Below are 25,330 nucleotides of genomic sequence, written 5' to 3' on the forward strand. Positions count from 1 at the left end.
CCTGAACCGCAACACTCCACACACTGCAATATTTGCATTTGTTTGTACAATATAAATTACACACACTGATAAAGCACTATGTTGAAAGCTCTCTCCCTGACACACTTATTTTCTCTGTGCAGGGAGTGTTAGTGTAGTGCAGCCTCCTACAACGTAGCTCCTTCCAGATATATTCTGGACTACAACTCCCATCATCCTGGACCACTGGCCACGCAGGCTGGGACAAAGAGTTGGGGGTTCAACAGTATTTGGATAGCGGCACCTCTCCACTTTGACCTTTGACACATGAAATACATATGCATACGCATTTTTGGACACACACTATTCTTGTGGAGGGGGGAATTAAAGCACTGTATTTTCAAATTCCTTAAATTGAAGATTTAGTGCATGGGCAGGGGACTGTACGCTTCAGACCCAAACACAGCCCCCCACCACCCCATCCACACTGCCCATTTAAAGCAGGACCATGCCACTTTAAAAAGCCATGGCTTCCCTCAAAGAATCCTGGGAACTGTACTTTGCTAAAATGGCGGTAGTTGCTTACAATCCCTCCACCCAGGGAACTTTGGGAACCGTGGCTCTGTGAAGGGAATAAGGTGTCTCCTAACAAGTCTCAGGACCCCTTATATATTATATATATTATATGGAAACAGTTGGTCCTGGCGAGTATTAACCGCTTTCAATTTAAACTGAGGACTGCCATTTGTTTAGTTTAATTTTAATTTATTTGGGATGCATTTTAATCAGTTGATTGCTTGTTTTTATGTATATTGTGTTATTAATATGATGTTAGCCGCTCTGAGCCCAGCTCCAGAAGGGGAGGGCGGGATACAAATAAAAATTTATTATTATTATTATTAGAAAATAATAGTTTCCCATGATTTTTGGGGGGAAACCATGACTGTTTTAAAGTGATTTAAATGTGCTTTAGATGTATAGGGCAGTTGGAGCCTTTAGGGCACAGGACTGCTAAGAAATCAAATAAAGCAATTGATAAATAATAATTGCAATGTAGAAGTCTGCTGTGAAAGCATTCAGTCTGAAGCACAACCACCCAGGCTTGTCCTCAGCTGAAACCTCCCCACCCTGCAAATCAGCCTTGATATGCCTGGAATCAGCCTAGAGTTGCATCCACTTCTCCAAGAAAAGGGATCTAGGATCTTGGCAGCCCCTCTCGTCTCTGAAGCTGCTTGGAAAATCCCGCAATCTCTAACAATAATAGGAGCTCTAATGCATAACTCCTGCAGGTTATGCAGGGAAACCCCCAAGCATTACAATGGCCCCTTCCTCACAAAAAGAAAAGCATACTACCTTGTGGTAGTATTATTCCTGCTCACCTATCACAATTACAGTTTACCTTCCTACAGGGGTGGTAACTACAGTTGCCAAATTTATTTGCCTGCCAGAAGGGGCTTGGCTAAAGACCTGAAAAGAGAATAAAAGGCTCAGGAGTAAACCCTACACAAGTCTGGAGCAGAGTCCCCAAGACAGATAGCACCTTGAATGTCTACTTCTGGCAACTCCTGCAGCCAAGCTAGGGCCAAACGTATTGCTCTGCTTTGCTTTCAGCTACACCAGGGAAGCCGAATGGGAGATCTTTTTGTTTGGGCAGCCCAGGACCTACATACACACTGCCTAGATTTCTGCCCTGAGGCAGCCAACTGCAGTGCTGTTAATGCGGCAGTTGGTATTCACCCCCAGAGGCACACTCCATTGTCTCTCGAGGCAGACAAATACCAACTATACAGTTAAATATACAGGTAATGAATTATTGTGATTTTTACTGAAATCTGTCCCTGCTACAGTTCCCCAGATTCTTTGTGGGGCTCAGGGGTCAAATGTGGCCCTCCAGGCTTTTCTCTCAGGCCCCTGAAACTCTCCACAGGCCACAACCCCTGCCCTGCTCACTGGCCTTCCTTTGCACTCCCTCCTGGAGTGTTTCTTTCTGCTGGAATGTGTCCTTCATCTCCCACAAAGCCTCTCGCTTGCCTGGATGGAGGATACAGGATGGGAAGGGGGAGGGGAGAATCTAGAAACCAGCCTACAGTACAAATGTAAACATCATGTTCATTGCTCCACTCGCTTTTGCCTCTGGGCCCGCCCACCCCGGCATATGGCCCCCAGGAGGTTGTTCCGAAGGGAATATGGCCCTCAGGCCGCTGAGAGCCAGTGTGGTGTAGTGGTTAAGAGCGGTAGTCTCGTAATCTGGGGAACCGGGTTCGTGCCTCCGCTCCTCCACATGCAGCTGCTGGGTGACCTTGGGCCAGTCACACTTCTTTGAAGTCTCTCAGCCCCACTCACCTCACAGAGTGTTTGTTGTGGGGGAGGAAGGGAAAGGAGAATGTTAGCCGCTTTGAGACTCCTTAAAGGGAGTGAAAGGCAGGATATCAAATCCAAACTCTTCTTCTTCTTCTTCAGGCTGAAAAAGTCCCCCCGCTATGCTTCAGAGGCAGAATACAGTGGTACCTCGGGTTACATACGCTTCAGGTTACAGACTCCGCTAACCCAGAAATAGTACCTTGGGTTAAGAACTTTGCTTCAGGATGAGAACAGAAATTGTGCTCTGGCGGAACGGCAGCAGCGGGAGGCCCCATTAGCTAAAGTGGTCTTCAGGTTAAGTACAGTTTCAGGTTAAGAACGGACCTCCAGAACGAATTAAGTACTTAACCCAAGGTACTACAATTGCTGGAACCTGCAGGAGGGGAAAGTGCGGTAGTGTTTTGTGTCGTCCTTGCAGGCTTCCCGTTGAGGCATCTGGTTGGCCAAGGTGAGAACAGGAAGCTTGACTAGATCTGGCCTTTTGACCAGATCCTCCCTGCAGGGCTCTTCTGATGTTACGCTAAGCCAACCCAAAATTTCCTGGCGCAGCCTCGTGCACACTTTGCAAAGTTTCCCCTCCTCCAGACATTTGGCAGGTATGTGCCAGTCCATGCCACCCGTGCCAATTGAGCTGTGCCTTTGCTCCAATGGTGGCTTGGGCAGGAACACCAAGCAACATCCATATTCTCTCTTCCTACCTCACCCTCCTTTGCAGAGATCAGGCCCTCAGGCTCTGAGCACCGTCTTTTCCCGAAACATGCATTCCCCAGCTATGAGCGGAATGCTATATTGCCTCTGGACACAGGTCTGGGCATCACCTCTTCATACATAAAGAGATCAGGAGATATTTAAATATAAGAAGCCAGATACACTATGGGAGAGGGAAGGTGTGGGGAGAGAAATAGGGTGGGGAAGGGCTTGGAGAGAGGCAGGGATAATTTCAAAACAAAAAGGGAAATCTATGCCAAGAACCATTAATCAGACTCAGGGACATAAGAATATGAGTTAGGCCAGTGGTTCCCAATTAGCTCATTACTAAGGACCCCCTATTTTTCAAAAGCCAAGCCACCAACCCCCTACTTTTGAAAATTTAGATAACTCTATGGTAGTTACCTGTGCAAAGCAATTTTTGAACAAAATGTGGGGTAGCCTCTAGTAAGCAAAGGATTTTAGGCACACTGAAAAACAGGGCATAAAATTTGTGATATTACCACAAATTTCCAGTCCCAGGACAGTAGGAAAAACTTGTATCCACTGCTCCACTACAACTGAATAAATAAATAAAAAGCAATTGTGTCCCTAACTTGTTCTATATGCAGAAGGCTTTTTTATATGAGAGAGTATTCAAACATGCTATTCCTTACTTGCAATCAGAGGTGGTACATTTTAGCAAACTTTACAGCATATGGTTCTGCTAACTGATGGATCTTGCACCTTTCAAGACATAGGTGAAGGCTTGGTCGAGGCTTGATAACATATTGGTGAAGACTGAGTAGAAAGCAGCTGGAATTCTGTAATGTTGGTAACACCAGCAATATACTGTACTGCTGAGTAGACATGGGAAGGCCTGGAAAAAAACAGGTTTTTTTCCTTTTCTTCCCCCCAAAGCCGTTTTTTTCCAGAAAAATTGAAAAAAAATAGTTTTATATAGTTTGAATATTCCACACACTATTCCCCCCCCCCCCCAATTTTTCCATTTTCCCCCCCAGGCCTTCCAGCTCCCACATTTTGGAGCTCCTTGCCAACTGACACCAGGCAGGTGCTCTAACTGTACTCTTTCCGGCAACTGCTCAAAACGTTTTCATTACGGCCAGCCCATCTGAACACGTAGAAGCTGCATGTGATTTACTTCTTTTTAACCACTGCTGGCTTTAATCATCTTTTGAATATTCTTAAATACCTGCTTTTAGCTGTGTTTTAGCAATCATTTTAATATTCTGTTGTATATTTTTGTAAACTGTTTAGAAAGCTCTTACCATCATGTGGTTTATAATATATAATAACAAGTTCAATTAAAAAAAACACACAATCAGAGTTTGAGTCTTAGTGCAACATACTATTCAGTAACTAGATGTTAGTTACCTCTGGGCCTGGCATGCAAAAAATTGCCTTATGCTTTGCCCCGGCTGTCCTCAAGTAGAGATAGAAAGGCCTGGGGGAAAACCGGGAAAATGTTTTTTTCCCCAAAGCCGTTTTTTAGAAGTCCATGAGAAAAATGAGGAAGAACAAGAAGAAATGGAAAATGATAGCAGTAGTTCAGAAAATGAGATAGAATAAACTGCATGTATATGTTGTGTCTTGTTTTGATTTTAAAAAACCAACACTACTCAAAGGGTAGACCTTATATGGAGCTTACATATTGAGGTGGACCTTAACTTTATTTGCTGTTGGTGCTAAGGGGAAAATCTTATTATTTTTTATGTTGCTAGTTTCTTCCTTTTTTGTTGCTTTTGAGGGAAAGGGGGTGGTTACCTGTTTTATTGCAAGCATAATACTTTTATCTACACTGTGTTTCATGCAATTTGTAAAACTACTCCACACTGGACTTTTTTTCAATTTTTCCAAAATTTCCACTTCCCCCCAGGGGAAAAAAACGTTTTTTTCTCATGGCTTCAAAATTTCCACAAATTATACTTCTCTACTGCTGAGTTAGGGACGCGGGTGGCGCTGTGGGTAAAAGCCTCAGCGCCTAGGGCTTGCCGATCGAAAGGTCGGCGGTTCGAATCCCCGCGGCGGGGTGCGCTCCCGCTGCTCGGTCCCAGCGCCTGCCAACCTAGCAGTTCGAAAGCACCCCCGGGTGCAAGTAGATAAATAGGGACCACTTACTGGTGGGAAGGTAAACGGCGTTTCCGTGTGCGGCTCTGGCTCTGGCTCTGGCCAGAGCAGCGATGTCACGCTGGCCACGTGACCCGGAAGTGTCTCCGGACAGCGCTGGCCCCCGGCCTCTTGAGTGAGATGGGCGCACAACCCCAGAGTCTGTCAAGACTGGCCCGTACGGGCAGGGGTACCTTTACCTTTACCTTTACTGCTGAGTTAAGCTACCATCCCACTCTGCCCTCATACTGGCAGAGGGAGAAACAAGCTGCCCTCGCCTCAGACAAGCTGTTTTACAGAGCCCCTGCCTTGCCACAGGCTTTCATGAGCCAGCAACAGGGTGGGGGCTCTGTGAAACAGCTCCACTGAGGGGCGTACAGTTGCCGCTCCCCTCAGCTGAGCAGTTAACAGAGCTCCCAGCCCACCGCTGGCTCATTCAGCTGGGGGGCGAGACGCCTTTTCCACCCCCACCCCCCAGCTGTGGTTTGCAGAGAGGTATGCCACTACCACTTCACTACCTGCCAAAAGGTGACTAGGGAGAGAACAATTTGTACTTCATGAAATAACAGCCAAGAGATCGAGGATCTTGGAGGATCAGCTCCGTAGTGCTGAGGTTAACGGTGCCTGCTGACTTAACCCTGAGAGATAGTGAACAGCTTTGCAACATGGGCACTGAACTCAGCGCTAACCATGGTTCTTGAGCTGAAGATGCGGTTTGCAAACCTGGGCTTTATTTACATTTGCAATACCCGTGCGCCCAGCTGAACGCTAACCATGGCTAATTAGTCAAGGTTTTGCAATCCTGGATTTAACCATGGTGAGAACAGCAGGTAGTGCAATATAGATCTGGCCCAAAAATTAACTGCTAAAATATTAATAAATAGAGGGAGCATCGGAGGAGGCAGAGAAGAGAGGGGTAGATCTGATGAGGTCACAGGACTTTCCCCAGCTCCTATATAAGCAGCTTCCTGCTGGATCAGGCCAGTGGCCCACCTAGTCGAGAAGAATATAGTCATTGTGGATAGTAGGCACTGATCCCCCATGAATAGCATCTACCATGTTAGAAGAAATTGAGGGTTGCTTCAAACTAAGTTCTATTTACAATGCAACAGGAGAGATGTACTGAAATAAACAGATCTAATCATGTCCATAGCAGTGGCTGTAACCCTGAGGGCCAGAGCACTGGGCAAGGGGGAAACCCCCCCACCTCAGGAGGAAAAAAAAACCTCTACCTTCATTAGCTAATGCAGCTCCTTTTGTGTACCTGTCTGCTGCACAGGTTCTGTGTTTCAAAACAAAACAAAACAAAAGCCAAACTGGTTCCAGCAGATGAAGGGCTGAAATTAAATCAAATGATCTCACTAGATGCAAAGCGCCAGAGCGCCTTCCCACCCACCCACAAGAACTGCCCGCTGTTTTCTCCGCAGTGTTTATGATCTTGCCAAGATACAGTCTGCAGAGCTTTATTAATCGCTTTGGATGTTTCTTGGGTCATTTTCTCCCAACTTCCCCGCTTTGAAGATGTAGGGCACTAGGCGCTCCAGTTAAACTATATGCTAATCATGTTGCCTGTAATGAGATCCCGCTCAGCCGCTTTAAAAAAAAAAAGGGAAAGAAATTCAGCACCAGCAAAAACAAAAGGAGACAGAAAGAGAGGAGAGAACATGAGAAATAGATTAAGGAACCTGTTTGCCGTTTGCTTGGGAGGAGGAAAAATGGCTGGGGGACTAATTTAAAACTCAGCTTAAAACTCCTTTGCCCCCTTCGGCTCTCTCTGAAAAATAAATCATTAGCATTTCTACCATTAGGGAGTTCTCCCCACACACAGACACGCTCAATCATGTGGTTTTTCCTCTATTACTATAAGCAGCAGAAACTTCATTTTGAAAACAGAAGAGAATGGGACATAGGAAACTGTTTTACACAGAATACAAGCTCAGTGTTGTCTACTCTGACTGGCAGCAGCTCTCCAGGGTTTCAGTCAGGGATGTGTGTGCAGAGGACACTCATAAGAACGGTCATGGCATAGCGGTGAAGTATGTGCTTTCTTTGAAAAAGGCCCCAGGGTTCAATCCCCAGCATCTCCAAACAGAGCTGGGAAATCGCTCATGCTTGAAACCACGGAGGGCTGCTGCCAGTCAGTGCAGCCCATGCTGAGCTAGATGGACCGGTGACACTGGCTCACGTTAGACAGTTTCCTGTGTAATTCTTTAAAATACAGGGGAAAACCAAGGCCAAGGGCAATCAACAGAAACCTCCATACACACTCCATCTGTATGAAACTACCATGCAGGAGCAAGCAGACAACCCTGCAATAATCCTGCAAAATCTAAGAGCAGCATGCACTTACTCACGGCCATCTTATGTTTTCAGACTGAACACAGATCCCAAGTCGGCTGTTTACAGCTCCAGTTGACTTGCACAACTCCATCCACACCAGAGATTGGCCCCTTGATGCTCCCTTTAATAGCTTCCAACCAGACGCCCCCGTTTAGGTTTGCTCAGAGCACCCGTGTTTGCCAGCAAAACACACTATTGATTTGTTTTCATCTTCTCTTTAAGCCCTTTCCCCGCCACACTGCCAGAGCTGTGGGTGCCCTTTGTCTGAAACCCCGAAGAGCCAGTGTACTGAACTAGGGAACCTTGGTAAGAGTTAATACTTGTCATCCCTTTGGAGCTGCTCTGCGTTCTTTGTGCTTTTTGTCCCTCCAGCCTGTGAACCTTTGTGGTTTACATTTCTGACTCTCTTGTTTCTTTTCTTTTTGTTATGCTTGCAACTTTTGTTGCTGCTGCTTGTTAATAAATTAATTTAAAAACGAAAAACAAATACCTAACTAGATAGACAAATGGTTCCAACTCAGTACGAACCGTGTTGGGTGAAAGGTGGGGAGACCAATCAGCCAGGGCCAATGGTTGACGGAGCAAAGTCACATTAGTTATGCCTCCATCCTCTTATCTGCAGACTTCTTCAAGGGGCAAAACTGAGACTACGGAGGACGACACTGACGGCCAGGACCACACCCTGGGCAGGTTGCAAGTAAGAAAGCAGGCAGGTGGGTTTCTGGCTGAGGTCAAACTGAGGTAGGTGAGACAGTGCCCCACTGCCCCAGGCCCTGCCAAGTTGTAAGGGCACCTTTCTATAGGATACCCATGTGAGCTACCAGCAGCGAACCAGGGCATCCTTGATCTTTTAAGATAGCTGAGTTCTCTTCACTAGCTTGGACCGGTTCCTAACGCAGGGTGCCAAACGGTTGCAATGGACATCCACAAAGAAAGGAAAATGTCAAGCAGCTCAAAAATCCCTCAAGGCTGGCGGGAAAGAACAAGGCTCAGTCAACCCCCCCCCCAACTCTGCTTCTTTATGTCTCTGCACCCCCATCCCCACCCTGCGACAGACATACACAAACACAGACACAATAAAATCAGCTGCAAATCAAAATAGGCAAAGGCATAGCCAGTCCTCTGGATCACTTTAGGCTAATTAACATCCTCTGCCAAAAATAAAAGGGGGGGGGGAGTCCAGGCAGACTAATATTAGATGGGAATGAATTTACCGCAAGTCTTGTATGCATATTTAGAGCCACAATGCCATAGCAGAACAGAGGGAAGGAGGAGGAGGAAAAAAAGAAGGCGGAGAGTGAGAAATGAAGGAAGCTAGAAGGAAAGGGTTTAAGGCAGGGTGGTCCAACACAAGTGGCCCCCACCTTCCCAAAGCCAGGTAAGCGTGTTGGGCTTTGGGAAGGAGTTGTGAGGGCTCTGACAGGGTCCTCCTTCTCAAAGACTAGTTAGTGCTTTCCCAGCTTTGGGAAGGAGGGCTTTAAAAAGGTAAAGGTAAAGGGACCCCTGACCATTAAGTCCAGACCTTGCCAGAGCCCCATGCCTCCTTGCCAAAGCCCAGCATCTCACTTAGCCATCTTTAGGAAGGCTCGTTCCTGCCTGCCGTGCAACAAGGCAGTGTGCGGCCCTCGAGTTCCATGTCAAAGTACTCTTGCGGCCCTCTTGGTATGAAAAGTTGGGCCATCCTGGTTTAAAGTAAACCAGGCATCCCCAGATCTGACTCAAATCTCCTCCCCCACCCCACCCTAAAACCCTTATTCAGCATTTAGGTGTGACCTGGGGAGAGTCCTGAAGGCCAAACAGAGGGACCTGGAGGGTTGTATTTGGACCTGAGGTTCCAAAACCCACACCTATAGAGTACCTAGTTCTTACCGAGCTGATAAACCTGTCTCTCAGTCCTATTCTCCAATTTTGGGTCCCTGGATGATGTTGGACTACAAGGCCCATTGTCCACAGTGACTAAGAGACAGGTGATTATAGCCAACGGGTCTCCAACCCTTGGTGAATTATGGACTTCCCCTGCATGCGAAGACTGGCTTGAGCAGATAAGACCAATAGTGGGTCCAATGGTCAAGAAGGCAGTTTCTGCCTGTGCTGTACTGGGGGGCAGCTGGGGCTCGTCAACCTGGGAAGGAAAGGGTCAACGGGGAAAAGGAAAACTCATCCTAAGCCTCAGCTGCCTTGTGGGATATCTTCAGAAGAAAAGGCTAAGGAGGGAACCCTACACAAATCCAGAGTGGTGTCCCTAAGATGGTTGGATGGCACCTTGAATGCCTCCTTCAAGGAACTCCTGCAGCCAAGCTGGTGCCAAATATATTGCTCTGTCTTCCTTTGGACTGCCAGAGTGGAGGGTGGGTCTTGTCATCTGGGCTGCCCAGGGCCTCCATACATACTGCCCAGGGTTGCAACCCGGGGACAGGTAATTTTGGTGCTGCTAACACAGTGGTTTGACTTCACCCCAGGAAGCACACTTCATTGTCTCTTGAGACAGACAGATGCCAACAACCCAGCGGTGTCAACTACCTATTGAAACTCTACAGAGCATCTTGGTCTCAGGGTACAATCTGAGAGCAAGTGAGGCCACCACCTTGCCGAAGGTAGCGTTCTTACTGGCGGCCTGGATGAGACAGTGCCCAAGAGGGTCTTATCAATCAAAATGGCAGCCTTGTCTGTAGCAGCAACTTGCCCAGGGTTCTGAAACTGTCAAGGTTGAGCCTTCCGTAACTTAACCTAAATGCTAATCTAAATCCTAATGAGAAACTTTAATATGCTTGAACCATAGTCATTTGCATCACATTGCGACATTAAGAATGTATCTCACTTTCCCTCAGAGATAATAAGGCACTACCAGAAAATGCCATTTCAACTGACCTTTCCAAAGAATACACCTTGATTAGCAGGTGTCTATATTTTTCTGTCTAGGTGTGTGTATGTTTTAATCCCCTTCATTCCACTGGGTGTTCCTCCCCCCCCCCAACCCCCAAAGGATGGGATTCATCATCATCTCCATTTACAAGGAGGGAAAAAAGAAAGAAAGCCAAGCCTACAATTATCACCCCATCAGCTTGATGAATATCACTGTGGAAAAAAAATCTTATGCAAAACTTGTGTTATGTAGACTGGAAAATAGCGATGAGGTCCCTGTTGAGCTCATGTTCAAACTTTGCTAGATTTTAAAGTCAACAGGGGGTAAAACTGAGTTTCGGGGAAGGGGGAAAGGGAGAAAAGGGAAGATTTATAGAAGAGGGGGAGGGAAGAAAGACTACCTTCCACATGCTCTTTTAGGTGTTTTTTTCTTTGGGGGGGGGGGGGGAAATATTAACTGACTTTGTAGTTTGGCGTCAAAAGAGCCCACTCAGGGAATTAACCAAATTGGGCATAAATAATTGAAGTGTCTCGAATCGTATTTCCCCGCTAATCAAAGAGAGTGGCTCACTGTATAGCTGAAGAGGCAAATATATAGAAAAATTAAAAAGATAGGCAATTTTGATGAGGGAGGAGAGGAAGTGTGATGTGCCAGCTGAAAAGAGATCAAAATGGATTCTCCAAGACCCTTTTGCTTGGAGAAGAGTCCTCCCCTCAAATTTGTTCCTTGGTGTCCCTGGGAGTCATGTTCAAGGAATGTGGGTTTTTAAACACAGATGCATATGGAACATATAACAAAGGTAAACACGCCAAAGCCGAACTCACACTTCAGGGCAAGGCTGTGAGGGAAAATGGCAAGCCCAGGCAAGCTCTGTGGAGGTGCCTGGTTTCCCCAGGGACTTCAGGACAGCGGTGAGAAGTAAAGAGGACACAGGCTGAAGTTGGAAGAGGAAGACAATCTTCGGCCGAATGTCTTGGTATTTAGCAAAATTTATATGCCGCTCAATTGCAATAAAACCTCCGAGCAGTTTGCAATAAAAAAAAAATGCAAGCACTGAAATGATCAATAAAAGGTACGGTATTTTAAAACAGTCAAAAGATAATGGAAATCAATAGGAAGCTAAAAAGAGATTAAAACACATGCCAGCGTTGTACACATTGCTATAGGCTTGCCTAAACAAAATGTGGTGTCAGTAGGCAGAGAGTTCCAAAGTGTAGGTTCTACCACACTAACATCGGTTTCTTACAAGTCCTGAATTTGTATTATGTGACACTTGTAACAATGTCAGTTCTGCAGATCATAGCGGTCAAGTGGGGTAAGGCGATCTGGGAAGTAAGCAGGAATAATAATTAAAAGAAAACTCAAAAGATTCCAGGTTAAACATCAAAATAGAATTTACCAGAGAAGTGTAGTTTAGGGCTCGAATGAGACCGGGGTTTCTCTCTTTTACTCCACATGCTAAAATTTGCACTGGAAAGTTGGAGGTTGGTGTTCCCCTTGGTTTTCGGATATGGTCACCTTGCATGCATTTGCGTTGGAGGGTCCCAGACTTTACCCCTCTAGCATCTCAGATGGTGGGAGGTGCTGTGGCTGTTGGGAGTTGCAGTCAAAAACATCTGGAGGGCACTAGGTTGGGGAAGACTGCATTAAGCTCAAAGTCCTCGTATAGCCCCCGCCCCCCACAAAAAAGAGAGTTGTGATTCTGAAAAGGAGGGCCGGATGTTGCCAAGATCTTCAATAGTGACCCCAAGGCACTGGCCAAGCCAATTGTTAACATTACATGTTTCTTCTCAAAACAGAAGTAGCTCATGGGCCACAGGCCAAATAGCCTGACAAAATTGCATCAGGCTACCAGAGCAAGAACGGGTGGGAGTGGGGGCTCGGGGGGCGGGAGGGGTGGGAGAAGAAGAGATGGAAACAGAGGAGTTTAAAAAATAAAAAAGACATCTGGGTCATTAACCAGAGAAGTTGTCTTTACTGATCCCACACAGGGGAAGAAGAAGAAAATTCCATGTGCCGTGGGTAGGAGGCAACAGCAAGAAGCAGACAAATTTCCTCCTACGCAAGATTAAAACGCAACCCCACTCCACATCCAGCTGTGGTTCACATCGTGCTGCCACAGTCTTTGGTCATAGTGGCCAATGGCCCATTAATAAGGCAGGCTGTGGAACAAAGTGGTGGAGTCTTAGGTGGACGACAGCAAACAGATGGCTCAGTAGATAGAGCATGAGATTCTTAATCTCAGGGTTGTGGGTTTGCCACGTTGGGCAAAAGATTACTGCACTAGATGGCCCTCGTGGTCTCTTCCAACTCTACAATTCTTTGATTCTATTCTATGACACCACTTTGCAGACTGTAGGGGTGTCAGATTCATGCAGTCACGTGAAATAACATAAACCAATCCCTGCAGGTAAAACCAAGTAGATCAGAGAGAGAAGGTACTAGCCCCACCCACTCAGTGCTATATACTGATTTCCTGCTTTGTTTTGGTATTGGTCTCACAGAGAGGTGGAGAACCCCTTTCAGCCTGAGGGCTGTATCTCCTCCTCAGCAACCTTTCAGGGGCTGCAGACTTGTGGTGGGCGTGGCCAAAGGCCCAAGTAGGTGGGGAGAATAAATGCAAATTTTACCTTTGTACAATAGGCTATTTTCTACATACTGTATTTTTTTGCTCTATAAGACTCACTTTTTCCCTACTAAAAAGTAAGGGGAAATGTGTGTGCGTCTTATGGAGCGAATGCAAGCTGCGCAGCTATCTCAGAAGCCAGAACAGCAAGAGGGATTGATGCTTTCACTGTGCAGCGATCCCTCTTGCTGTTCTGGCATCTGAGATTCAGATTTTTTTCTTCTTGTTTTCCTCCTCCAAAAACTAGGTGCATCTTGTGGTCTGGTGCGTCTTATAGAGCTAAAAATACGGTACATGATCAGAGATCAAGGGCATAGTCCAGATAGGCAAAACCACTCAAGGAAGGTGTAAGGCAGGGTCGGTGATGGGTGTGGTGAGGAGAGCATTCCAAGGGCCAGATAGAGAGGTCTGGAGGGCCATAGATGGTTATTTCAGTTGCAGAGAGTACACCTGCCTATTATTCTGAAAGAAAACAAACACACAACTTTCCGAATTGAAAAATAAATCTTTCTAGTTTAATTTAGACAGATGCTAATTGTGGGAGGTTTTTTTGAGGAGGGCCAATATTCTAATATACTAAGATACTAATATATCTAGTATATCATGCAGCAGGCAGGCATCCAGAACCCCTCTGAAGCCTCCACAGCTATTTAAGCCCCCTCCCCACCCCAGAAACCTCCACCCATAATAATCTGAGCAGCAGGAGTTCCTCATAGCTAAGCTACCATTTTTCACAGCTGTTTAAGGAACTTTCTCAGCCTCTTTCGAAGATGCAGTGGAAGCCCGTCCACGCCAAAAAGAACAACAGAACCCCACATTTTAAGGAAACAAGGCCTCCAAAAGGATCGGTTGGGGGGGGGGAGGAACACCACCACAAAAAAGGCCAAGGAAGGATTAAGAGAGAGAAAAGCAGGAGGCTTTCCAGAGAGAGATGCCGCGCTCAGGGGCAGGAGCATGGGAAAGAACGGGACCCCGGATTCACCAACCGCTGGCCTCCATGCCAGCGATTTCCTTGCTCAGAGCCACCCTCCAGGAGACTCTTACAAGCTCTTTTAAGGACTCTGAAAAGGGAATTTTGCACGGGCCGCTTTACAAGAACAAAGCCTCTCAGTATTAAGAGGGAGCCTGTGCAAGGGGAGAGAAGGAAGAAAAGGAGGGTGGAAAGTAATAAAGAACAGGCAGGAAGAGAGCAAATAAATAAAAGTGGAAACATACACACAAACTCATCATGCAGACAAGTTGCAAGGCAGGCCTCTCCAACCTGGTGCCCTCCTGATGTTTTCAACTACAATTCCCATCAGCCACAACCAGTGCAACTGGGGAAGGCTGTTCTAAAAGCCCTTAACAGCTTGTGGCCAGTTTACCTGCGAGATCACTCTACCCCATATATTTGCCCACTCAAGCACTTTAAATCCGCGCAGCTGGTTTGCAGGTGCCGCATAATACCTGTAGGAAATTTTAAGTCTGGCAGCACCCACACTTTGGAACTCGCTGCCTATTGACATCAGGCAGGCGCCTTCACTGAACTCTTTTCAGCCTTGCTGAAAACATTTTCATTTAGGCAAGTTTATCCACACACAGACAGAATGCTGAAATGTGTTTTAATCTGGCTTTTACTTTATCATCAGTTGAATGTTTTAAATAAGTTGTTTATAAAAATATATTTTATGGATAACTTCATTGCTTTATTCTTTTTGTAAAGCACTTAAGAAGTTTGCTTGTTTTTTTTTTACAATCGAGTGTCCTATAAATTCTGTGAAATAAATAAAGTAAATTTTTAAAAGAGCCAGCATGATAGGATGGATAGGGTGCCAAGACCCCAACTGGCCATGGTGCTCTATGCTAGTTATGAACTCTCAACCTGGCCAACCTCGCAGGGTTGTTGGGAGCACAAAATGGCCCCATGTTTTATCCTCCTTGAAGGCTGGGTATGATGAAGTAATCAAGAACACAGAAGTTCTTGGGTCAAAGGTTCTTCTCCTCGCAAAAATGGCCAGCGTGGAAGGCAGGCGTTATTTTATTTTATTTTAATCAGATCACTATTTTGCCAAAAGACAAACACAAGCATTTTAGTCATATTCAGAACCCAGCAAAAATAATATGCTCCAAGGGCTAAAATCTAGAAGGCTTAGGAAAATTAAAAGATCTTCACTTGGCTCTATCAGGACTTTAATGTAGGCAAATATTGCTGGGGAGAGCATTTCAAAATTGGGGTGCCACCTCCAAAAATGCCTTCTTCCTTATGTAACCACATACGTCTTATCTTTTAGGTAGGGAAAACTGAAAGATGGTCTCCTATGAAAATATGAAGGTCCATGCAAGTATACAGGCAAAGCTCGGCTCAAGACATCAAGACACGAAACAGAAGAGCAGCAATCAGAACAGGGGCCATGTTCCCCCCCAATATATGAACCACACATGACCAGAACACCAAAACTTACCAATCCCATTTGCAGGGTTCATTCCATCAGTGATGCTAAAAGACCAGCTCCAACAGGAACTGTTTCTATGCCAGTTGGTCATTATAACAACTGTTTCTGAATCTGGGCTTTTCCCCTCTTCCCTCCACATCTCGTCTCCCTCTTGGGTCGTGTTTTTTAGATTGTAAGCCAGTGGGCATTCTTGCTTCAATTTATTTTATGTACACCACTCTGGGAAGGGTAAAGAAATTGTTACGTACCTACGAATGCTGCAGATAGCATTTAGAAGAGGCACCCGCCCATCCTCGTGCACAGAAAAGAATGAATGCCTCTTCTCAGCACAGGCATGCATTGTCTATAGACAAATAGAGGCTCTTTGCTCCATAACTGTACTTTTATTGATATGCAAGATTTATGCAGATTTAATCAAGTCGCTGATTAAAATTCGCAAAAATCAAACAAGTAATATTTCTTTGATCAGGTTAAGTGCCCTATACAGTCCTTCTTCAGGTGTTCAAGATGTTCAAATAAGACGATGTTACATGTAGAGACAGATGTTAACCCAGTAACATTGAGCGATCTGTAAAAATAAAACCAAGGTTTCAGCAGGACCTACCACAGACTGGTATTCTGTATGCCCTCGTTTAAATTATTCCCACCACTTCCTCCTCCTCTCCCCTACAAGTACTGATATATGGAAGCTTGTTTCTGATCATGAGGTAGGGCAGGAATCGTGATTGACCTGGGGTATAATCAGAGTTGGAAGGGACCCCTGCAGGCAATCTAGTCTGACCTCTAGATAAATCCAGAGGCAGAGTTTCCCCAGCACACAGCCTCAGCTTAAAGACCCCCTAGGAGAGTCACCCTCCTACTCATCCTTCTAGGAAACTGCTTTCATTCATGTAATGTAATGTCATGTAATGTAATTTCATTCATGAAATGTAATGTCTAGGTCCACAGTTTAAAGTTTGCTCGTTTCAGACAAACCATAGTTAAAGATTAACCACAGTCTGTCAGGTTCTGATAGCACAACAAGCCACAGTTAACCAACAACAGAAGTGAAAGCTTCCAAATTTTTCTTCAATGACACGTTGGAAAGGGAGAGGGGAGCATACAAGCTTGAGGTCAGGATGGGATTGAGCACATCATGCTAAACCATGGTTCACTGTGATGCAGAAGAGATTAGGAAGGAAGATCAGAACTGATTTAGAAAATTGGATTGCACCGTCTTGTACAGATAGATTCTAGAGGTGCAATGTTTGGAAATTATGTGGGCATATCCACTGATAGATTCTTTTGGCCTGAAGTTGTTTTCAGTGTCAAATTTGTACTGGCAAAACTACTGATTTCTACAGATGTCCATGGGCTTCTAAATTATATTCCTGCAGTGTGGGGATTAACGGCAGGACAACAGAAGTGGATTTTGAAAGCTTTGCACTTGGAGCCTGGAAGCAGGAACACCCACCATCTATTATGCAACGATGTGAGGACCTCGCTGCCCTGGCTACACTTGAACACAATTCTTAGAAATGTCAGCTTCATGTAAATTCCTATCTGGATGACTTGTAAAGATTTATAGGTTTAAATTAAGATGCATGTATTGATGATGATTATATTTCTACAGCGTGCTCTCCAGGGCGCTAGAGCCATCCCATCAGCATGAAAGGGGAGCCCTATAGCCACTGAGAAGTAGTCTTCTCACCCTTTATGCTGAATGGAGCCAATCTTGAACAATCACAGAAAGGAGTATGGCTGTAGCCATCATGAAGAGACCCCACATTTCTGAATCTGCCACTCACATTGCTGTATCCCACAGGTGTGACAGAACACCACCAGCTTGATAGGTGCCTGACCCCAAGACACAAAGCTCTGTGGCTTGGTTTAAGGTCCACATGACTAAGAGAGCAACAACTGCAGCTGAGTCAAATCCCCAGGAATGAACCAAGATTGCCCAGCATATAGGAATGTCGACATTTTGCCCTCACAGGGCAGTCTGTCTCCCCACCCCCACCCCCACCCGCTGCCTCTTTCTTATCTCCGTTTCCTTCCACAGAAACCTCAACTTGAGAGTCAGCCACACTTGGGCCGTACACAAAAAATACTCAACTTTCTTTGCAGCCAACAATCGGAAGAAAATAAAGAGACACTCATCATCCTGATGGGAAATCGGAGAGGGATTAGTCAGGTCGGGTGAGGGGGAAGGAGCTTTCAAATGAGTGAAGGAAAAGAAGAGGGAAGCCGATACAGAACATTAGAAATCTCAGCTCTGAACCAAAGAGTCACCAGTTCAAGAATCAAATGCATATGCCAAAGTTTCCCAGACTTCTAATACCTTAGAAGCATAATGAAAGCCCTTGAAAAATCAGATTTGGCCCCTAAGCCTTTTGGGTGCCTGGCCTGGATTTTTCTCTTCCCTCCTCCTCCTCTTGTATCATATTGTAAACCTGAAGACAGGGGCTGTCTTACATTTAATTGTACAGCTTTTTTTTTAACCACTGCAGTTTATTATTGTTGTAGAAATTTATTTATTTTTAAATTAAAAAGGTACAAATTGTATGTAAGCTACTCTGGGAAATTTTCTCAGCTGAAGAGAGGGATAAAAATGTTCTAGTAATACTAATAATAATGACAAGAAGCTCATTTCAGCCCCAAGCCTTTAGGAGGCTTCCCCCCTTCTTTCTTGTTTGTTTCAGAGGCCCCAGAAAGAGAGGAGTAGAGGCAAAGACTGACTGGAATGTTTATTTGCTGGCTCAACCAGGATTCCAGCAGCCTTCTGTCTTATTTGCTCACCTGCTCCTTGGGCTGAATTTGTGGGCTCTGCACAAGAAGTGGATTTCTTTGCAAAAAAAAAAAGAAACTCACACAGAAAAATCAATACAGCCTTTGGGCAGAAGCATGACGTCAGGTAACATTTCAGAAATGCAAGCCCACATGTTCCTAAGCAACATTGGATTAATCATGGATCATACTGGGGGCCACCTCCGACCAGTAAGAACATCATAAAAGCATAAGAAGAGCCTACTGGATCAGGCCAAGGGCCCATCAAGTCCAGCATCCCATTCTCACAGATGCCTGTGAGAAACGCGCAAGCAGGACTTGAACGCAAGAGCCCTCCCTTCTCCTGTAGTTTCCAACAATGGGTTTTCATAAGCAGAAGCACCTCCAGTTGTGGAGGCAAAGTATAGCTAGTAGCCATCGATAGCCCTCTCCTCCAAGAATGTGTCTGATCCTCTTAAGCCATCTAAGGTTAGTGGCCATCCCTGCCTCCTGTTCCATGCCATGCATAATTCTATATACTTCTATCATGTCTCCTCTTACTCGCATTTTTTCCAACCTAAAAAGTCCCCAGAATTGCAACCTTCCTTAATAGGAGAGTTGCTCTAGCCCCTTGATCCATTCAGTTCCTCTTCCAACTCTGCAATATCCTTTTTGAGGTGAGGCGACCAGAACAGTACACGGTATTCCAAATGCGGCTGGCACCATAGGTTAGTATAACACAGCATTAGGATATCAGCAATATTATTTTCATCATCAGATGAAACATCGGGGCAGTCAACTAGAGAGGAGCAAAAGTGTGCTTCCTTCTGCAACGAGGCTCCCAAATTAAACTGGAAGACAAGGTTCATCTAGTCCAGCAACCTGTTTCCAACAGAGGCTGACCAGAGGCTGAAAGAAAGAAAAAGTATACAAAGGAAATATCAACCCCTTCTTTTAAACCCTGTCCTCCAAAGCAAGTGCTAGCGAGAGGTAAACTGCCTCTGAACATGGAAGCTCCATCTAAAGCCTATGCTCCAATTTGAAACATATTTGGTTTCACCTTGTACCCTGCTTCCCAAGTCAAGATTCCAGCTAATGCCCAGCGAGATGCAAAACCATTTACAGATGCCGCTTTCAGAACTGCTTCCCATTCCATCAAAAGATTTAGGGTCCAGAAAGCAAAATCCAGCCGAGCCAAACGTTTCACCATTCATAACACCACAGCCTCATGGGACACGGTCATCGGGTCACATAACACAGCAGTACAAAATGTGGTACCATGTGCAGAATATTCAGCTGCCTGCCTGTGTTGGTTTTTTAAAGAGCACACATCGAGTTCCTAGTCCTTTGTGGTTGTGAAATCGCACTTTAAAGAATGTGAGAGACCTCTGGTGAGATCCCAGAAGTTGGAGAGTTGGCTGAATGCGACTTCTAGTGGTTGGGAGGGATCTTCAATGTCCAGCACAGCACTCCTCCACCCACCCCAGACTAAAGGAAACAGGAAAAAAACAATACAAAGCAGCAAAAGTGGTGCAGAAATAACAAGTTATTTGCTCAAGGTATGCAAGACTGCAGAGGGCATTTGTGCAAACAGACCGAAACCTTTCAGCATACACAAAATCTAGCCGTGCAGGACAGGCAGGTTGAAATCTGCACACTTTAGGCAAAGTCTGAACAGCAAAAACAACAGACCTACCTTCCACACAGTGCTCCACCTCTTCCAAATTGCGCAGTGTAATCCGCATGAGGCTTGAGTTGAGCATCAGTTCGTTCTTGTGAGCAGGCCACATATAGTGTGGGGCAGGGTTGACGAAGAAAATCCGGGTGTCCCCTGTAGACACCTGGTTGTCACAGATCAAGGGGTCCCCAAATCCCCCAATCATGACTTTGTTTCCACCTTCCAGGAGGATCTCGTGAGTCACAACCTCTTTGCCCTTCAGATACCGCCAGACCCTCACCTGGAGAATGAAGAAGAAAGCAGGACATTTATTATTACAAAAGCCCACCAATGCCTGCTAGATGTGGTGGTTGAGATGGGGGGAGAACCTCGGGCCTGGTGCAGGCTTCTCTGTCAGGACCTCGGGACTCTTCCCCCACCTCACGTCCCATCCCTGGGGCTTTGCACCCTCCTCAGGTGTTTTTGCCTGGCTGAAATGTGCCCTTGAACTCCCTTTTGCTTGCCTGGACAAAGGGACAGTGTGTGGTGGTTTGTGTGTGAGGAAAAACTGGGCTACTGTGCAATGATGAAATTTGCATTAATTGACCTGCACAATTTTGGCCCTGCCCACTGCTGGTATGTGGCCCCCAGAATGTTGTCTACAAGGAAATGTAGCCTCTGGGCTGAAATAGGTTCAGAATCAGGGCTATGGGAGACCTCACATTCAGAACCAGTGTGCCACCAAACATCAGGAATAGGAGGAGGAGAATCCAAGTGGCCACTCGGGGGGGGGGGGATGCCTTTCTAGTGAAGCAAAGGCTGCCTAAACGTAAGTGAATGCTTGCTCCTATTTATCCATCCCCAACAGTTGAGACTTAAAAGATGGAAAGCTCCTTAGAGAAACAAACATGTCTGCCCCCTTACATCACTTTGTCAAGTGCATGCACTTGAAAAACACAGTAAATACTTCTGTGATGACAAACCTTTGTTAAGTGTTATATCCTTGAAGGGTTGTAGCTCTGCTTTGCATGCAGAAGATGGCAAGTGCAATCCCCAAGTATGGCTGGGACTATCCCCTACATGAAACCCTGGATAGCCACTGCCAGCCAGTGCAGGTAATACTGAGCTAGATGGAACCAATGGCCTGACTCTGTAGAGGGCAGCTTCCTATGACCCCACATCCTTGGACAACACCATAATATTTCAACAGTGACCACCCCTATTGAAAACTGGGCCGGGTCCACGTGCAGCAAATTCCATATACAGTGGTACCTCGGGTTAAGAACTTACCGTATTTTTCGCTCTATAACACACACCCGACCATAACACGCACATAGTTTTTAGAGGAGGAAAACAAGAAAAAAAATATTCTAAACGAAACAGTGGATGTATGATTTTTGTGGTTCATGCTGTGGCCACAGACATGTGATCTGACAGTGAATTTGGGGTGACCCAGTGCAAAAATCCTTAGGATCCATGTGGATCCGTGCTTTGTAACCAGGTTTTAAGTGGGGAGGGAAGGAAAAGCACTCAAGGGACAAGGAACACGAATGGGGTGGGTGGAGAAGGATGCTGTTAATAATGCAGAAGAGGGGTATAAGAGGAGAAGCAAGCAGGCTCTGCTTCTCTCCCTCCTCCCCGGCTCGCTGAAAAGCTTTGCTGCTATTTAGCCAGCTGAGTGGGGAGGAGAGAGGGACAGAGAGCCTGCTTGCTTTAAAGGAGCCAACCGGACAGGAGCCGCTTACACTCGTGTAAGCGGCTCCTCTCCTCTCCCGCTTTGCTCCTTTAAAGCAAGCAGGCTCTCTGTCCCTCTCTCCTCCCCACTCAGTGGCTCTTCTCCCGCTTTGCTGTTTCAAAGCGAGCCACAGAGGAGGCAAGGAAGGGGAACCATGGATCCTCTGCTCACGACTGCAGCAGATCCCCCCGCCATCCGTAGGCATTCGCTCCATAACACGCACAGACATTTCCCCTTACTTTCTAGGAGGAAAAAAGTGAGTGTTATGGTGCAAAAAATACGGTAATTCATTCTGGAGGTCTGTTCTTAACATGAAACTGTTCTTAACCTGAAGCACCACTTTAGCTAATGGGGCCTCCCGCTGCCGCTGCGCCGCCGCTACACGATTTCGGTTCTCATCCTGAAGCTAAGTTCTTAACCCGAGGTAATATTTCTGGGTTACCGGAGTCTGTAACCTGAAGTGTATGTAACCCGAGGTACCACTGTACACCAATCCCTCCAAAGTCCCAGCCCCATATTCCTTGGGGTGGCTTTACATCTCTGCTACTGAGGAAAGAGAACCGTTGGCATGGGTGGAGAGGCAAGCTGGAGCACAGGAGGACTTGATCTGATGCCATAACCGAATCCGCAGGCCTTTTTATTTCCTGTCTGGGCACATCTCAAGCATACGTCATTATGGGCATGGATGTTGCAAGGAGGCCACTTGTGATTGCCTATTGCAGTACTCACAGAGAGAGAACCTCTACGATTCTGAAACAGCAAAGACAAACCATCGACGTTTGCCATATCAGCAGTACAAACCATCGATGCCAGTCATATGGGAACTACTTCCATGAGAGGAAAAAACAGGCACTCATAACAAAAATAGGAAACTCTAAAGCTGAGCTGAGGACCCTTTTTCATCCTGTGGGCCACATTCCCCTCACAGAGACCTTTTGGGGGCCACATGCTGGTGGTGGGCAGGTCCAGAAGTGAAAGTGGGTGGAGCGACAAATGTAAATTTTTCGTTCTTATGGCAGGCTAGTTTCACACACCGCTGTCTACCCTCCATCCAAGAGGCATGGTCAGGGTTCAAGGGCACATTCTAGTTGGGCAAAAAACAACAACACTTGAGGAATGTGTGAAGCAAGCTGTGGGGCGCATGGCATGGGGAGAACCCTGTGAGCCAGGTGGAGAGGCCTGGGGGGTGTCTGCATTTGGCCCCCAAATCTGATGCAAACGCTTGGTCAAGTTACAGCTGCAGGGAGGATGTAACAAAACTCCTCTCCTTCCTCTTGCACTCGATTTTTAAAAAACACAAACAAACAAGGGAAAGCAGTACTCTTTAAATCACAGGAAAAGTGCCAAGCTTCCGTCACCTAAAAGCAAATCTCACCCCCTTTTCAGTGTCAAAAATCCCAACTGCAGGCCTTGTTTTCCTGGCGCGAACATTTTCCACAGACTGGCGAACTGCCAGACCCACTTCAGTGGAGAGGAACAATCACAGACCATAGCTTGTCCGTCCCCCTTCTCCCCCACTTCTCACTGTAATCAGCTTGGGGGTTTTGTTTCCATGATTTTAACACCAGCAAAGGTGCCCGTTTCTCCCTGCCTGCGAAAAATCTGGGGCGAGCTCGCTGCCTCTGACAGGGCACAGAGAATGCGGTAATAAACATGCCGAAGCTCAGGTTAAGAGGGGCCACCTGAAGCCGCAGAGAGTTATGGAATGCATCTCTTCCCCGCCGGGAACGGAGCCAGTTCCAAAACCATGCCAAAGGAGGCATGAAAGGCCCTTCGCACCAGCTGCTTGCCAAGGTGCGCCCTGCAGGTACACTTTACCCCAGATTCAAGTCGAGGCAAGGGAAGAAAAAAGGAAAAAAAGAAAACCACAGGATGAACCCCACCCATTTTATTTGCAAAGGCACAAGAAAAAGGGATTTGCAGCTCAGCAGCAAAGGCAAAGACTGGCCTCACATCCCAGCTTGAGTGCAAAGAGATGCTTGGGTATGCTGTGCACATAGGTAGGGGAACTAGGGAAGCCCAGTACTGTCTACACTGACTGGCAGCAGCACTCCAGGGTCTCAGGAGTCTTTTTCCCAAACCAACATAAAAATGCTGGGGATTGAACCTGGGACCTTTCTGCATGCAAAGCAGATGCTCTAACCTTTGAGCTATGGCCCTCCCCACTAACTCCTGGTCATTCCCACCCCAAGCATAATTTATCTGAGCAGAGTAATTTAGATGGGAGGGCCCCTCTCTCTTTTTTAGTTGGTACTGTTAATCAATTGCAAGGCAGAATTGTTGCTGATCTACCGCAAATGAGTTATAAATTGACCAGTAGATCCCCATCAGCCCACCTCTGATAAAGAGAAGTCGATTTATTTATTTTGTATGAGTACACTGTGGCTCAGTGGTAGAGCATATGCCTTAAAAAGAGGAGGCCGGTCCCCAGGTAAGGCAGGGAGAATATCCCCTGCCTCAAACCCTGGAGAGGCACTGCAAATCAATGCAGAAGTTGCTGAGCTGGGAAGACAAATGGTCTGCCTCAGTAGCGTCCTATGTTTCTGTGTTGTAAGCAAAGGGATGTGGCTCCACAGTACAGCAGCGGCTTTGCATGCAGAAGGTCCCTAACTCAACCCCCAACATCTCCAGGAGAGAACCCTACCCGAAACCACGGAAGGTCACTGCCAGTCAGTGCAGACAATACTGAGCTACATGGAACAAGGGTTTGACTCAGTATAAGGCAAAAAACCTGTGTTCCAGCATCTGCAGAGAGTGAGAGAGAGCTGGGTCAAACTCTGCAAGCAGCATTTTCAACCCTCTGTTTCTCATGAGGGGGATGAATGGATGGGATGGGAAGGTCATACGGTATATGCAGAGACACTGAACTCATCAAGGGCAATTAAGACTCCTTGCACAGTGAGTCACCAGGCACGTGAAGAATTTATTTAAAAAAGGGGGGGGGGACTGTGAAGGAAGAGACATAAGGAGATCAAGCCTTGGAGATAAGAGTGGCAGTTAAGACCCTTCCAGCGACAAAAGTGCGCTTTAGAGAGATTTATAAAGACAGCAAGAGCAGGGGCCGTGGAAGACAAAAATGCTTTTACGAAATATCTTGCGTTTAAATTACAGCTGGGAGCATTAATGGGTACATCCAATCAATTAGCTGAGGATGGAGAATTCCTATTAAAAATGTGTGTGGGGTTAATTAGACAGTCATTCCCCTCCACACACACAGACACACGGAGGGGAGAGAGGGGTTAAGTCCCATTATCTTTTGCCTACACATCCCCACCCCTCAAACCCACTCCCATGGGACTGCTGTGACATCACGGAACATTCACCACACATTCCAAATACTCAGGGGTGGGGGAAATATCAGCTATGGAAAGCAGGACAGGAAGGAAAGGAATAGAGCTGTCCGCAACATGTGGCAGAGGGATGCAATTTTTTCAGGTGACACATATGGGGGGGGTGGCAGGAGCAGTTCCCCCACTGCTCCCACTACCGCCAATTCTCCTTTCATGCATCCCCTACGGTAGCCCACTGCAATAGAGGACCCTGTCTTGCTGCCAGTTTTGGAGTCAAGATTCAATGAGTTAGATCGAAAGGCTAGCATATCTGATACAGAACTGGATAGGCCAACCTCCCTTTTGCACCTGGGTTAAAATAGCAAGCACTAATTGTGGACCTAACACAGGCAGAAACCTCTCCCCCCCACCACTCCCCAGGCTGATAAAGAGCCCTGTGTGACTCAAAAAGATCAGATGCAACATTCCACACAGGAGCTGGTCTGAGCAAAGGGGAAAAGGGGGGGGAG

General features: G+C 46.3%; 1 protein-coding gene across 4 annotated transcripts in view; it reads right to left on the bottom strand.

Annotated features, from left to right (window-relative positions):
• The window catches only part of AGRN (agrin), a 244,704-nt gene that overhangs the window by 209,293 nt on the left and 10,081 nt on the right, over positions 1-25,330 (bottom strand). For all 4 annotated transcript variants that reach the window (XM_079986657.1, XM_079986656.1, XM_079986658.1 and 1 more), the window contains exon 2: positions 19,836-20,097. In XM_079986657.1, the coding sequence (XP_079842783.1) occupies positions 19,836-20,097 (262 nt within the window). The remainder of the gene's footprint in view (positions 1-19,835; positions 20,098-25,330) is intronic.

This window comes from Podarcis cretensis (genome assembly GCF_951804945.1).
Source record: "Podarcis cretensis genome assembly, chromosome: 8".
NCBI lineage: Eukaryota > Metazoa > Chordata > Lepidosauria > Squamata > Lacertidae > Podarcis > Podarcis cretensis.